The sequence below is a fragment of the Oryctolagus cuniculus genome, chromosome 19 (genome assembly GCF_051225735.1).
Source record: "Oryctolagus cuniculus isolate XC-2025 breed Fujian yellow rabbit chromosome 19, ASM5122573v1, whole genome shotgun sequence".
NCBI classification, from domain to species: Eukaryota; Metazoa; Chordata; class Mammalia; order Lagomorpha; family Leporidae; genus Oryctolagus; species Oryctolagus cuniculus.
The window spans coordinates 42,628,316-42,641,460 of NC_142885.1; the positions used below are offsets into that span (position 1 = coordinate 42,628,316).

Below are 13,145 nucleotides of genomic sequence, written 5' to 3' on the forward strand. Positions count from 1 at the left end.
CACAGGATGGAAGATCTTTATCTATTCCCCCCCCCCCACTTCTTTCTCTCTCTGTAATTTTGCCTTTCAAATAAACAAATCTTAAAAAAAAAAAAAAAAAAAAAGAATACAGCCAGGGCTGAGCCAGGCCAAAGCCAGGAGCCCAGAACTCAATCAGGTCTCTCAGATGGGTGGCAGGGGCCCAAGGACTTGAGCCATCACCTGCTGCCTCCCAGGGTGTGCACAAGCAGGAAGCTGGAATCAGAAGCAGAGCTGAGACTTGAACCAGGCACTCCAGTGTGAGATGTAGGCATCCCAAGCAGTGACTTAATTCCTGTACCTTTACTTCTCTTCATGTTTTTATACAAAAATGAAAAGTGTTAGTTCATTTTCTGTTGCTATAACAACAACAGAAAAATAACCGAGGCTGGGTTATTTAAAAAAAAAATAGAGGTTTAAGAGTGGGCATTTAGCCTTGCAGTTAGGATGCCCATGTCCGTCATCAGGGTCCCTGGGTTCTAGTCCTGGCTCTGGCTCCTTCTTGCCAATGCAGAGCCTGGTAGGCTGTGGTGATGGCTCAAGTCCTTGGGCCCCTGCCAACCCCTTGGGAAGACCTGGACTGAGTTCCCAGCTCCTGGTCTAGCCCTGGCCATTGCAGTCATCTGGGGGAATGAACCAGTGGATGGGAAAGCTCTGTCTCAGTGACTCAAATAAATAAATTAATTAATTAAAAATAAAAGAAGTTGATTTAGCTCAGTTGTGGAGGCTGTAAGTGCAGACTCTGATGAGAACGCCCTTGACCACTACATCACAACACAGCACCGGGGTGGGCTGGGAAACACCCACGTGCAGAAGGGGCGGAGCACAGGGGCGGCCATGCTTAAAACAACCCACTGTCTTGAGACATGACCAGGACCTGGGGACCCACATTAATCTCTCCCGAGGGCAGCACCCTGCCATGACCTAACCACAGTGTCTGCTGCCTCTTTATACATTGGGACCGAGCCTCCATCTAGCACATGGCCCCTGGGGAACAAACCACATCCAAGCCACAGCACGGAGCAACTCGAGTTTTCAGAGGTTACCAGGCAAGGCCTCCAAACGGATTCTACTCCTAGGAAATCAAATATCACTGTGGCCCACCAGGCACACAGTGGACCCAAGAAGATCAGGAAAGGGTTAACTGCAGGCACATGTGGCTCCAGTCCAGAACATTCCGAAGAAATCTGGGTCTGCTTCCGGGAAGTAACTTCTCAGCCCTTGGAATATTCTATGCTGGACAAGGCTTGCCCCATGCCACAACAGTATGACCACATCGGAATAATAAATAATAATAAATAAATACATCTGTAAAAAAAGATGATGACTTAGTTAACAAATCAGTACTTTGGTTTTTACCTTATTTACCTGAGTTTTCCTAATTAAATTATCTTGGGGGCGGGCACTTTGGCACAGCTGCACAGGTGTTACGTGGGACATGTGTATCCCATATCAGAGTGCCTAGGTTCAGTCCTGGCTCCGTTTTTGTTTTTTGTTTTTGTTTTTTTTTTTTAAGATTTATTTGTTCATTTTGAAAGGGTTACAAAAGTGGAGCAGCTGGGACTCAAACCAGCACCCATGTGAGGATGCCAGTGTTACAGGTATTATCTGCTACGCCACACACTGGCTCCACTACGGAGTCCAGCTTCCTGCTAACACACACCCTAGGAGGCGGCCAGTGACGGCTCGGGTACTTGGGTTCCTGCTACTTGCAAGGGAATTCCAGGCTCCTGGTTTCAGCCTGGCTCAGCACCAGCTATTGAACACATTTAGAGAGTGAACGAGAAGGTGGAAGACGTTTCTCTTGTCTGGTTCTCTCAAATACAATGAAAATAAATAAATGCAAACTTGAACTCTCTTCACTTTCATGCTCCTCATTTTTCTAGTCCTCCTGGTACCTCCGTTGTCTCCTCCTACACTCAGGGTACTTGTGAGAATGCCTTCTTAGCATTTCATGGTAAACGTTCTGTCGAAATCCCAAGAGCAAGTCCTGGCGGTGTGTGGTGCTGCAGCTTAAGTCACCCCTTGGGGCGCCCACTCCCCATACTGGGAGTGCCGGGTTTGAATTCCAGCTGCTCCACTTCCAATGCAGCTTCCCGCGAATGCACACCCTGGGAGGCAGCAGGCACAGCCCAAGTAGTTGGGTCCCTGCCACCCATGTGGGAGACGCAGATGGAGCTCCTGGTTCCTGGCTTTGGCCTGGCCCAGCCCTGGCTGTCGCAGCCATTTAGGGAGTAAACCAGCAGATGCAAGACCTCTCCCTCCCTCTCTCTGTCACTCTGCCTTTCAAACAAACAAAATAAATAATTAAAAAAAAAAAAAAAAAGACAAAGGGGAGCCAGGATTGTGGCACAGCAGGTAAAGCCACTGCCTGTGACCCCAGCATTTCATATGGGCACTGGTTCGGGTCCCAGCTGCTACACTTCCCAGCCAGCTCCCTGCTGATGGCCGCGAAAGCAGCAGCAGAGGGCCCAAGTGCTTGTTCTGGATAGTGTTCCATTCAACGAATATCCCACAAGGGATTGATCCATTGGATTGTTGTGGGTAGCTGCGTTTTTAGCTATTGCGACTGGGGTTGCTGAGAGCATGTGACTAAGCGTCTTTGAGTGAATATATGTATGTGCTTCTGTGGAATGTATAGCTAGGAGCGAACTACTGGGTAACAGGTGTGCATGTACTCAGCTTTAGTAGGCGCCGTCAGTTTCCAAAGCCAGTACCCCCACTTACACCCCACTCGCTGCACGGGAGAGTCCAACACTTGAGAAACCCTCGACTCTACATTCTTTTGGATTTGGTTTATCATCAAAACAGAACGCAGGGGCCGGCGCTGAGGTTCAGCGGGTTAAAGTCTCTGCCTGCAGTGCCAGCATCCCATATGAGGGCCGGTTCGAGTCTCAGCTGCTCCTCTTCCGATCCAGCTCTCTGCTGTGGCCTGGGAAAGCAGTAGAAGATGGCCCAAGTCCTTGGGTCCCTGCACCCGCGTGGGAGACCGGGAGAAGCTCCTGGCTCCTGGCTTCGGATCTGCGCAGCTCTGGCCATTGCAGCCATTTGGGGAGTGAACCTGCGGATGGAAGACCTCTCTGCCTCTCACTGTAACTCTCTCAAATAAATAAAATCTTAAAATAAATAAATAAGTCAGATCTGCCAGAGAACTTTTCATTGACCGGGTTTGACTGGTAGAAACAGGGAGGTGGGGCGCTCTGACCCATTTCCCGGTTTTACTACGCGTTTACCGGCTGTCAGTTTGAGACGAGATGCCGACGGCGGCATCGATTACGGTGATGAGCGTCGAGTCTTACTGCCCAAGCACGCGCTCTGCTCGGGGCCCTGCGCGAAGCACGCAGCAGAACCGAGAACCAGGGGACGAGTCTGAATCCTGGATCCGCCGCGAGCGCGCGGTCCCCGGGCCGCCTGCCACTCCACAGCGAAGACTGCACAGGAAGCCGCCGCCAGCCTCCCGGTGCTGTTCCGAGAGCGCGGAACGGGACACACCGCCCCTCCGACCCGCACCTCCAGAGCCCGCCTCAGTCGTCTCTCGGCCCCGGCCACTTCCAGACCAGTCACTCGCTCACCCTCAGCCTTTCAAACGGGCCGCTCTGGCGAGACCAATCACAGCCTCCCTTCTTCTCCTGGCCTCCAGGAGCTGACCAATCAACGCCTTTCAAACAAGCCGCTCTGGAAAAACCAATCATAGCCTTCCTTCTTCCCCTGGCCTCCTGGAGCTGACCAATCAACGCACGTTATCTAACACGTGGCTGAGTTGTAGCGTCAATCTCCCTTCTGGTTCCGCCCCGCTGCGTAAGGGCAGAGGGGAAAAGTGAGAGATGTTGAAGCCCGAAGGCGCCATCTTGGTTGAGGGCAAGATTACCCTCGCAGATTATCCGAGGCAAGGCAGGAAAGCTGTAGCATTCCGATGATTCTCGACAGCCTCAGTTTGCCGAGCACCACGGGGGTTTCCCACGGCGCCGCCCTGGACCCCACAGCGGATGTACCCGGGAAGATCCGGCCAGGGGCCGTGAGGTTTGCGGACGTGGCCTTGTACGTCTCCCTGGAGGTGTGTGGTGCGCGCACAGGATCTCTGTACCTGGACGTGTGATGCGACGCACCCCACAGCCACCTGGGGGCGCTCGATCAATCCCGGCAATCGGGCCAGGATTCCGCCGGGCGTGGGCGAGGGGCACCGAGGGGCCCATAGGCGAGTGGGCTGGGAGTGCAGCGCAGAGGCGGCGGCCTCGGCCTCCCAGCCCGTGTTCTCAGTGGAGCCCAGTGCTTCTCCTTCGCAGGAGTGTGGAGGCGTGCAGCTCCGAGGCCCAGGATCCCAGGATCCTGCGGGCCGTAAGCAGGGGCACGGGAGAGGTAGCAGGTGTCTCATGTCGAACCGGTCTCCACTCGCACACTCTGATCCCGCTGAAGCCCCATCGGGACTCCCTGCACCCCAGGCTGCATATTAGCAGGAAACTGGATTGGAAGCAGAGTAGCCAGGACCTGAACCAGCCCACCTGGGCTTCTTGTACTACAAACCATCGGCCTAGCTGGCTCTTTCTGGAATATTCTTTCCCTTAGAGTGTTCTGCTTTCTGGTCTGATATCTCCTCAGTGCTGGGGGTCATTTGAGATGCCAGAGCCTATTAAAGGAGCCACCCCCATTCTGGACCCCCCCCCCCCCCAGAATCGAGGTCCTACGTTGGACTTGTCTCCACAGAGGGGCGCTCATCCCAGGACTGTTGTGGCCAGTGCAGGTGAGACTGCAAGGAGACACATGTGGCATGAAGCCACTGAGCCACTGGTGGCGGGCGCTGTTTGGTCTTGAAGACCTCAGGGTGGCCACAGAGAGGACACTGGCCTCAGATGGGGCAGCTTCCTGCCCCGTGCTCACTTTGGTACAAATATCTCACTAAACTGCAGGGTTGGGCCTGTTGATTGCAATGTTCTCTTCTTCCTCAGGTATTTGCATGTTTCCAGGATTTTGCATCCTTTGAATAATGTTTTCTTTTATAAAATTATTTTATTTATTTGAAACACAGTTAGAGAGGTAGAGACAGAGAGAGAGGTCTTCCATTTGCTGGTTCACTCCCCAGATGGCCACAACGGCCCGAGCTGTGCCAATCCGAAGCCAGGAGCTTCTTCCAGGTCTCCCATGCGGGTGCAGGGGCCCAAGCACTTGGCCATCCTCTACTGCTTTCCCAGGTCATAGCAGAGAGCTGGATCGGAAGAGGAGCAGCCGGGACTAGAACCAGCAGCCATATGGGATGCCAGTGCTTCAGGCCAGGGCTTTAACCCACGGTGCCAAAGTGCCAGCCCCTGAATAATGTATTCTTAAGCCATGTGAGCTGGAAACAGAATTCTGGGGAGGATTTTTGTTTTGTTTTGTTTTTCAAGATTTATTTATTTGAGAGGCAGAGTTACAGACAGAGAGACAGAGAGAAAGGTCTTCTATCCTCTGGTTCACTCCCCAAATGGCCCCAATGGCCAAGTTGGGCAGATCCAAAGCCAGGAGCCAGGAGCTTCTTCCAGGTTTCCCACACAGGTGCAGGGACTCCAGCACCCAGGCCATTTCCCACTGCTTTCCCAGGCGCACCAGCAGGGAGCCGGACTGGAAGTGGAGCAGCCAGGACCTGAACTGGCACCCCTATGGGATATTGGCACTGCAGGCCAGAGCTTTAACCTGCTGCACCGCAGCTGCGGCCCTATATTTTGTTTTGGTTTTGTTTTAAAGAATGAACTGCAGGGGGTGGCGCTGTGGCATAGTGCCGGTTCGACACCTGACTGCTCCACTTCTGATCCAGCTCTCTGCTGTGGCCTGGGATAGCAGTAGTAGATGGCCCAAGTCCTTGGACCCCTGCACCTGAATGGGAGACCTGGCAGAAGCTCCTGGCTCCTGGCTTCAGCTAGCTCAGCTCTGGCCTTTGCGGTCATCTGGGGAGTGAACTAGAGCATGGAAGACCTCTCTCTCTGGCTCTACTTCTCTCTGTAACTCTGTCTTTCAAATAAATAAAATAATTCTTAAAAAATAACGGCCCCCGTCCTTACAGTCTTCAAGCACCTTGCCGAGTGCCGGTCGCTCACCATGTTGTTATGCACACTTCCAGTCTTCAAAAGCATCGAATGTTGCAGTAAACGCTCACATTCCCATCACCCAGCTTCTACAGTCAACACTTCAAAGAGATTGATTTGATTGTTTGAAAGGCAGAGTGACACAGAGAAGGAGTTTCAGAGAGCAAGGGCGAGAGGTCTCCCATTGGCTGGTCCACTCCTCCGATGCCTGCGTCAGCTGGCACTGGGCCAGGCGGAAGCTAAGAGCCCGGAACTCAATCAGGTCTCCAACATGGGTGGCAGGAACTGAACTACCTTCGCCCTCACCTGCTCCTTCCAGGGTGCACATGGACAGGAAGCTGGATAAGAAGTGGGGGCGGGCCGGCGCCGCGGCTCACTAGGCTAATCCTCCGCCTAGCGGCGCCGGCACACCGGGTTCTAGTCCCGGTTGGGGCGCCGGATTCTGTCCTGGTTGCCCCTCTTCCAGGCCAGCTCTCTGCTGTGGCCAGGGAGTGCAGTGGAGGATGGCCCAGGTGCTTGGGCCCTGCACCCCATGGGAGACCAGGAAAAGCACCTGGCTCCTGGCTCCTGCCATCGGATCAGCGCAGTGCGCCGGCCGCAGCGCGCCGACCGCGGCGGCCATTGGAGGGTGAACCAACGGCAAAGGAAGACCTTTCTCTCTGTCTCTCTCTCTCACTGTCCACTCTGCCTGTCAAAAAAAAAAAAAAAAAAAAAAAAAAAAAGAAGTGGGGGCGGAACTGGGACTTGTCCCAAGTGGTGACTTAACCTCTGGACCACAATGCCTGTCCTTATTTATTTTTTAAAACTTGAACCTCTGAAGATGCAAAGATTTTTTTTTTCTTTTCAAGATTTATTTAGGGGGCAGCACTGTGGCATAGAAGGTTAAACCGTATGGGTGCTGGTTCGAGTCTTGAATGCTCCACTTCCGATCCAGCTCTGTGCTAATGCGCCTGGGAAAGCAACAGAAAATGTTCCAAGTCCTTGGGCCCCTGGACCCACATGGGAGACCCGGATGAAGTTTTTGGCCTGGCCCAACCCTGGCCATTGCAGTCATCTGGGGGAGTGAATCAGCAGATGGAAGATTCTCTCTCCATCTCTCTCTTTCTCTCTGTATTTCTGCTTTTCAAATGAATAAATAAATCTAAAAAGAAAAGGAGAGAGAGAGAGAGAGAGAATGAGAGAAAGAGAGAGAGAGAGAACTTGTATCCACTGGTTCACTCCCCAAATGGCTGCAATGGGCAGGGCTGGGCCAGGCTGAAAGCTAGGAGCCAGGAACTTCATGTGGGTCTCCCCATGTACAGGGAGTACAGGGACCCCAAGGACTTGGGGCATCTTCCGCTGTTTTCCCAGGCCATAGCAGAGAGCTGGATCAGAAGTGGAGCAGCCGGCTGGCGCCATGGCTCAATAGGCTAATCCTCCGCCTGCGGCGCCGGCACACTAGATTCTAGTCCCGGTCGGGGTGCCGGATTCTGTCCCGGTTGCCCCTCTTCCAGGCCAGCTCTCTGCTGTGGCCAGGGAGTGCAGTGGAGGATGGCCCAGGTGCTTGGGCCCTGCACCCCATGGGAGACCAGGAGAAGCACCTGGCTCCTGGCTTTGGGTCAGCCCAAGTGCTGGCCGCGGCGGCCATCGGGGGGTGAACCAATGGCAAAGGAAGACCTTTCTCTCTCTCTCTCTCTCTTTCTCACTGTCCACTCTGCCTGTCAAAAAAAAAAAAAAAAAAAGGCAGCCCAGATTCCGGGTGTTGCAGGTGGGCTTAACCTGCTGTGTCACAACGCCAGACCCCTGCCTGTCATTATTTCTTGATACACTGATTTGAGACGCCATCGAGGGCATCCTTTATTGGTGCTGTGAAATCAGCAGACTTCGCTGCCTGTGTGCTGAGAGGTCACGACTGTATCCCATGCCAGAGCGCTGGTTCTGGTTCCGGCTGAGTCCCCACCACCCACGGGAGACCGGGATGAATTCCCTGCTTCTGGCTCCCGCCTGGCCCAGCCCCAAGTACTGCAGCCATTTGAGGAATAAACCAGCGGATGGAAGAAGATCTCTCTTTCTCTCTCTGTCACTCTGCCTTTCAAATAAATAAATATTTAAAAAATGAAAGTTCGGAAGAAAGAACTAAGGGTTCAGTGAACGACTTATTTTAGGGAAGATGAAGATGCTGGATGGAGATGGATGTCAGTGATAATTCACACGGCGTGAATGTACCTAATACCGCTGGGTTATACCTGCAAACAAGGAAAGTGGTAAGTCGTGTGTGTGTGTGTGTGTGTGTGTATACATATGTGTACACATATATATATATTAAGATTCATTTATTTATTTGAAAGTTACACAGAGAGAGAAAGAGAGGCAGAGAGAGGCAGAGAGAGACAGAGAGAGGTCTCCCATCCATTGGTTCACTCCCCAATTGGTCACAATGGCCAGAGCTGAGCTGATCGGGAGCGTGGAGCTTCTTCCAGGTCTCCCACATGGGTGCAGGGGCCCAAGGACCTAGGCCATCCTCCTCTGCTTTCCCAGGCCATAGCAGAGAGCTGGATCAGAAGTGGAGCAGCTGAGACTCAAACCGGTGGCCCATATGGGATGCTGGCACTGCAGGCGGTGGCTTTACCTGCTATGCTACAGCACCAGCCCCAAACAGCTATACACATTTATCAGTACTCAGCGAATTTCACCTTGGAGATCTGTATATTATCTGTATATAACTCAAATTAATGAAGAGTTAAGAGGTTGCCTCTAGGGAGTAAGAAGAAAGAGTACAAGGGGATTGCATTGCCCTTTCCTTACAAGCTGTATGTATGGTTTTTATTTTTTTTTTAAAGCACAGATTGCACGCTCGCTTTTTATTTTTAAGATGTATTTTATTGGGGCCGGCACTGTGGCTCAGTGGGTTAACGCCCTGGCCTGAAGTGCAGGAATCCCATATGGGAGCCGGTTCTAGTCCCAGCTGCTCCTCTTCCAATCCCGCACTCTGCTGTGGCCTGGGAAAGCAGTAGAAGATGGCCCAGGACCTTGGGCCCCTGCACCCGCGTGGGAGACCTGGAGGAAGCTCCTGGCTCCTGGCTTCGATGGGCACAGCTCTGGCCATTGTGGCCAATTGGGGAGTGAACCAGCGGATGGAAGACCTCTCTCTCCCTCTGCCTCTCCTCTCTCTGTGTAACTCTGCCTTTCAAATAAATAAATAAATCTTTAAAAAAAAAAAAAGATGTATTTTATTTGTTTGAAAGGCAGAGTTACAGAGAGAGAGAGAGCCAGAGAGAGAGGTCTTCCATCTGATGGCTAACTCCCCAAATGGCTGCAATGGGCAGAACTGAGCTAATCCGAAGCCAGGAGCCAGGAGCTTCTTCCCGGTCTCCCACGTGGGTGCAGGGGCCCAAGAACTTGGGCCATCTTCTACTGCTTTCCCAGGCCATAGCAGAGAGCTGGATTGGAAGAGGAACAGCCGGGACCTGAACCCACGCTCATATGGGATGCCGGCACTGCAGGCTGGGCTTTGACCCTCTGCGCCACAGCGACGACCCCTGTATTAGTTTGTAAAATAACCATGTATACTAATCAATGACTATCCCCACAAAGCACGTGTCTTCGCGTGCTGCGCAGGCGCAGAGACAGAGTGGCGCCGCGGGTGCGGGGTCCCGTGAGCTGCGAGGTTGTCACAGTCAAGAGCACTGGGACGCCGCAGTCTTCCATTAGTTCTATCAATAAGAGCGGCGGAAGGGCCCCGGGTCCTTTTAAAGGCCCCGCCCGGCGGCGACCAATCACAGCCCAGCTTCTTCATGTAGTTAGACCAATCATCTGCCGCCGTCTTTGCGGGTTTACGAGGACCTTGAAGCTACGGGCTCGTCCATCTTTCTTGAAGGCAAAAGGGTCTCATCGGCTTCCCTGGCCCTCCACCGCCCTCTCTTCTTAGGAGTCGCCATTGTATTTAAGGGCAAGTGGGACGATGAAGCCAGGGAAGCCACACAGGCGCCATGTTTGCTATGTTCCGGGGGTAGGGGGTGAGTGCTGGCGTGGTGCGGATGGCAATTGAAGCCAGGTTGTCGCCATATTTTCTGAAGGCATCTTCCGGGTCCTTAACCCGGGTGTCTGTCCAAGCGGCCAAGAAGTGAATAAACAACCAAGGAGTTTTATTTGTCCCCCTCAGAACCCCCGAATCCCCAGCAGCCAGCCCTGCTACTTCGCTCCCCAGTCCCGGCTGCGTTCCGACGCCGAGGCTGGGCGGGGCCCGGGCCCCCGCAGTCCTTCCTGTGGACGACGAAATCGGAGACCCGGGAGCCGAGAGGCGGCGGCCCCGGGCACAAGGCGGCCGCCGCTCGGCCCCATGGCGCCGCCCCCAGCCCCGCTCCTGACGCTGAGACCCGGGGAGACCCGGCCCTGTTGCGGGAAGCCTGGGGCCGTGCGGTTCGCGGACGTGGCCGTGTACTTCTCCTCGGAGGAGTGGGGGTGTCTGCGGCCCGCGCAGAGGGCCCTGTACCGGGACGTGATGCGGGAGAACTACGGCCACCTGGGCGCGCTCGGTGAGGCCCCGGGTCCGAGCCCCCCACCCCCGTTCACTGGGATTCACAGGGCGAGCGGATCGTGAGCTGTAACCCCGCGCTATTCCACCAACAGCACCAGCCTCCTCCCACTCCCAGGGCTTCGGGTACCCCCTCGGGAGCGTTCCCATCCCGCATCCGCTCCATTCAGTCTGCAGCATTGCACACCCTCTCCAGGTTGAGTATAAGACCCGAGCAGGTGCCCTCACCCCGGTGGGGGGTGTGTGTGTGTGTGACATCTTCCCAGGCCAGCCTCGGGCCAGCACGGTGACATCCCTCCCCCTCCCCACCCCGTTCTCTCCCAGGATTCCCGGGCCCCAAACCAGCCCTCATCTCTTGGATGGAACGGGAGAGTGAGGCTTGGAGCCCCGCCGCCCAGGACCCCGACGAGGGGCAGAGCCCGGGAGGGGCTCTGAGAGGTGAGGGATTGGCCCCCCCCATCTCCCCAACCGCGGTTTGCTAGGGCAGGGTTTGCATCCAGCGTCCCCAAGGAAGTAGAGAGCCTAGAGGTGTGTGACACTAAGGGGGGGGGGGGGAGGCGAGACCCGAAACTGCGCGTTCAGGACTTGGGACATACAGAGACCAGAGCTGAGCCCAAGGCTCTTACATACAGGTCCAGTGTCACCCCCTCTTCCTCTCTCTCTCTCAGGTACAAGTACAGCCCTTTAAAAACGGAAGTGGCTTGGGCATCCCATTGATACTCACTGACCGAGGCAATGTGGAACAAGAGATGTCCAGTAATGGACAGCTGGGCTCTTGTTCCCCTCGCCATCCCCGCTCCCGGCCCCCAGCAGCGCCATCTGTAGTAAACCAAGCATTTCTCCTCTGTAAAGCAGTCTGGCCCTCTCCCCACCCCCATCCCAAAATTGATAACCCCGCTCACAGTAGCTCCTGCTCACTGAGCATGTATTAAGTGCTTAGCGTCCATCTTCGCATCCACCCTGCCCAACAGACCCTAGGAAGTGAGGAAGCCGTTCCTACTCCCATGTAACACCCGAGGACCGCACCTAAATAGACCTTAATTCCTGCTTCCCAGGACAAGTCCCCAACAAGAAGGAGGAGGAGGAGGAACCCCAGGAAGCAGCGGGGGTCAAGGGACCTGCAAACGCGCCTGAGGACTTGGTTACCCACAGTCCCGACCCTCCCATCAGCAAGGCCTCGGCGAGAGCAGAGCCGCCACCAGCCAAGGTTGCCTGGGACCGGACGGCAGGTGCACAGCCGCCGGCGCCCGGCGCGGACTCTCAGGCCAGCCAGCGGCGCCACGTGTGTGCGGACTGCGGCCGCCGCTTCACCTACCCCTCGCTGCTGGTCAGCCACCGGCGCATGCACTCGGGCGAGCGGCCCTTCCCCTGCCCCGAGTGCGGCACGCGCTTCAAGAGGAAGTTCGCGGTGGAGGCGCACCAGTGGATCCACCGCTCCTGCTCCGGGGGGCGGCGGGGCCGGAGGCCGGGGATCCGCGCGGTGCCCCGCGCCCCGGTACGAGGGGACCGGGACCCGCCTGTGCTCTTCAGACACTACCCGGACATCTTTGAGGAGTGCGGGTGAGCCGCTACCCCAGGGTGGGGTTGAACCTGACCGTGGGCACGAAGGACTGGCCTGAGCCCGGGACGCTGGCTCCTGAGCCAGGGACTTGGGAACTGAAATGCATCCCCTTGAGCTTCCCTCAAGGATCCCTCAAGTTTCCGAACCTGTGAAACAGAAAAGTGCCTGTAAAGATGCAGCTAGATGAAGCCTGACACCCAGTCTTTTGTAAAAAAAAAAAAAAAAAAAAAAAAAAAAAACAATGATGGACTTGCGATGCTGGACTTTTCTCGAAATGGCTCAGTAGCTGGTGCGGTGGTTGAGTTCTTTGCATCAGCTCAGGACGCATCAGTTGCTCGGTTATCCACTGCCAGACCTGGCTAATTGCAAGGAGCCCTGTGGAGTGGGTGGGGGGAGTACAGGTGCCCGCAGGTGCCCAGATCTAGGCTCCGCACCTGGCCCCTGGTGAGTCACGTGCCTCCCCTCCCTCCAGCCTCAGTTCGCTCTAAGGAGGTAGGGCGCCATCCCAGCGTAGCAAATAAATAATAACAAATGAAACACAGGAAGGGGCTCAGGTTGCAGGATGGGGTCCAGAGAAGCTGAGCCCTGTGCATGCTAGAGTCCCTGTTCTCTTCCTTCCTTTCCTCTTTTTTTTTTTTTTTTTAAAGATGTATTTATTGTATCTGAAAGGCAGAGTTACAGAGAGAGAGAAGGAGAGAGAGAAGTCTTCCATCCACTGGTTCACTCCCCAAATGGCCGCCAACAGCCAGGGACTGGGCCAGGCTGAAGCCAGGAGCCAGGAGCTTCTTCCAGGTCTCCCACATGTGTGCAGGGGCTCAAGCACTTGGGCCATCTTCTACTGCTTTCCCAGGCGCAGCTGGGACTTGAACTGGTGCCCATATGGGATGCCGGCGCTGCAGGTAGGGGCATTACCTGCCATAATACAGTGCCCGCTCCACTCCCCAGTGTCTGGTTCGAATCCCAGCTGCTCCCCTTCCAATCCAGCTCTCTGCTGTGACGT

General features: G+C 54.9%; 1 protein-coding gene across 2 annotated transcripts; it reads left to right on the top strand.

Moving 5' to 3' along the window:
* The first annotated feature begins 10,107 nt into the window (after nucleotides 1-10,107).
* ZNF688 (zinc finger protein 688) lies at nucleotides 10,108-12,655 on the top strand. 2 transcript variants are annotated; one of them, XM_089321175.1, is made up of 4 exons: nucleotides 10,108-10,585; nucleotides 10,680-10,780; nucleotides 10,909-11,022; nucleotides 11,640-12,655. In XM_089321175.1, the coding sequence occupies exons 3-4, from the start codon at nucleotides 10,944-10,946 to the stop codon at nucleotides 12,146-12,148; spliced, it is 588 nt and encodes a 195-aa protein (XP_089177301.1). In that variant the 5' UTR covers nucleotides 10,108-10,585; nucleotides 10,680-10,780; nucleotides 10,909-10,943; the 3' UTR covers nucleotides 12,149-12,655. The 2 variants fall into 2 exon arrangements, with proteins under 2 accessions (XP_089177301.1, XP_089177302.1); XM_089321176.1 differs by lacking the exon at nucleotides 10,680-10,780 and having other exon boundaries at nucleotides 10,118-10,585.
* Nucleotides 12,656-13,145: the final 490 nt, after the last annotated feature.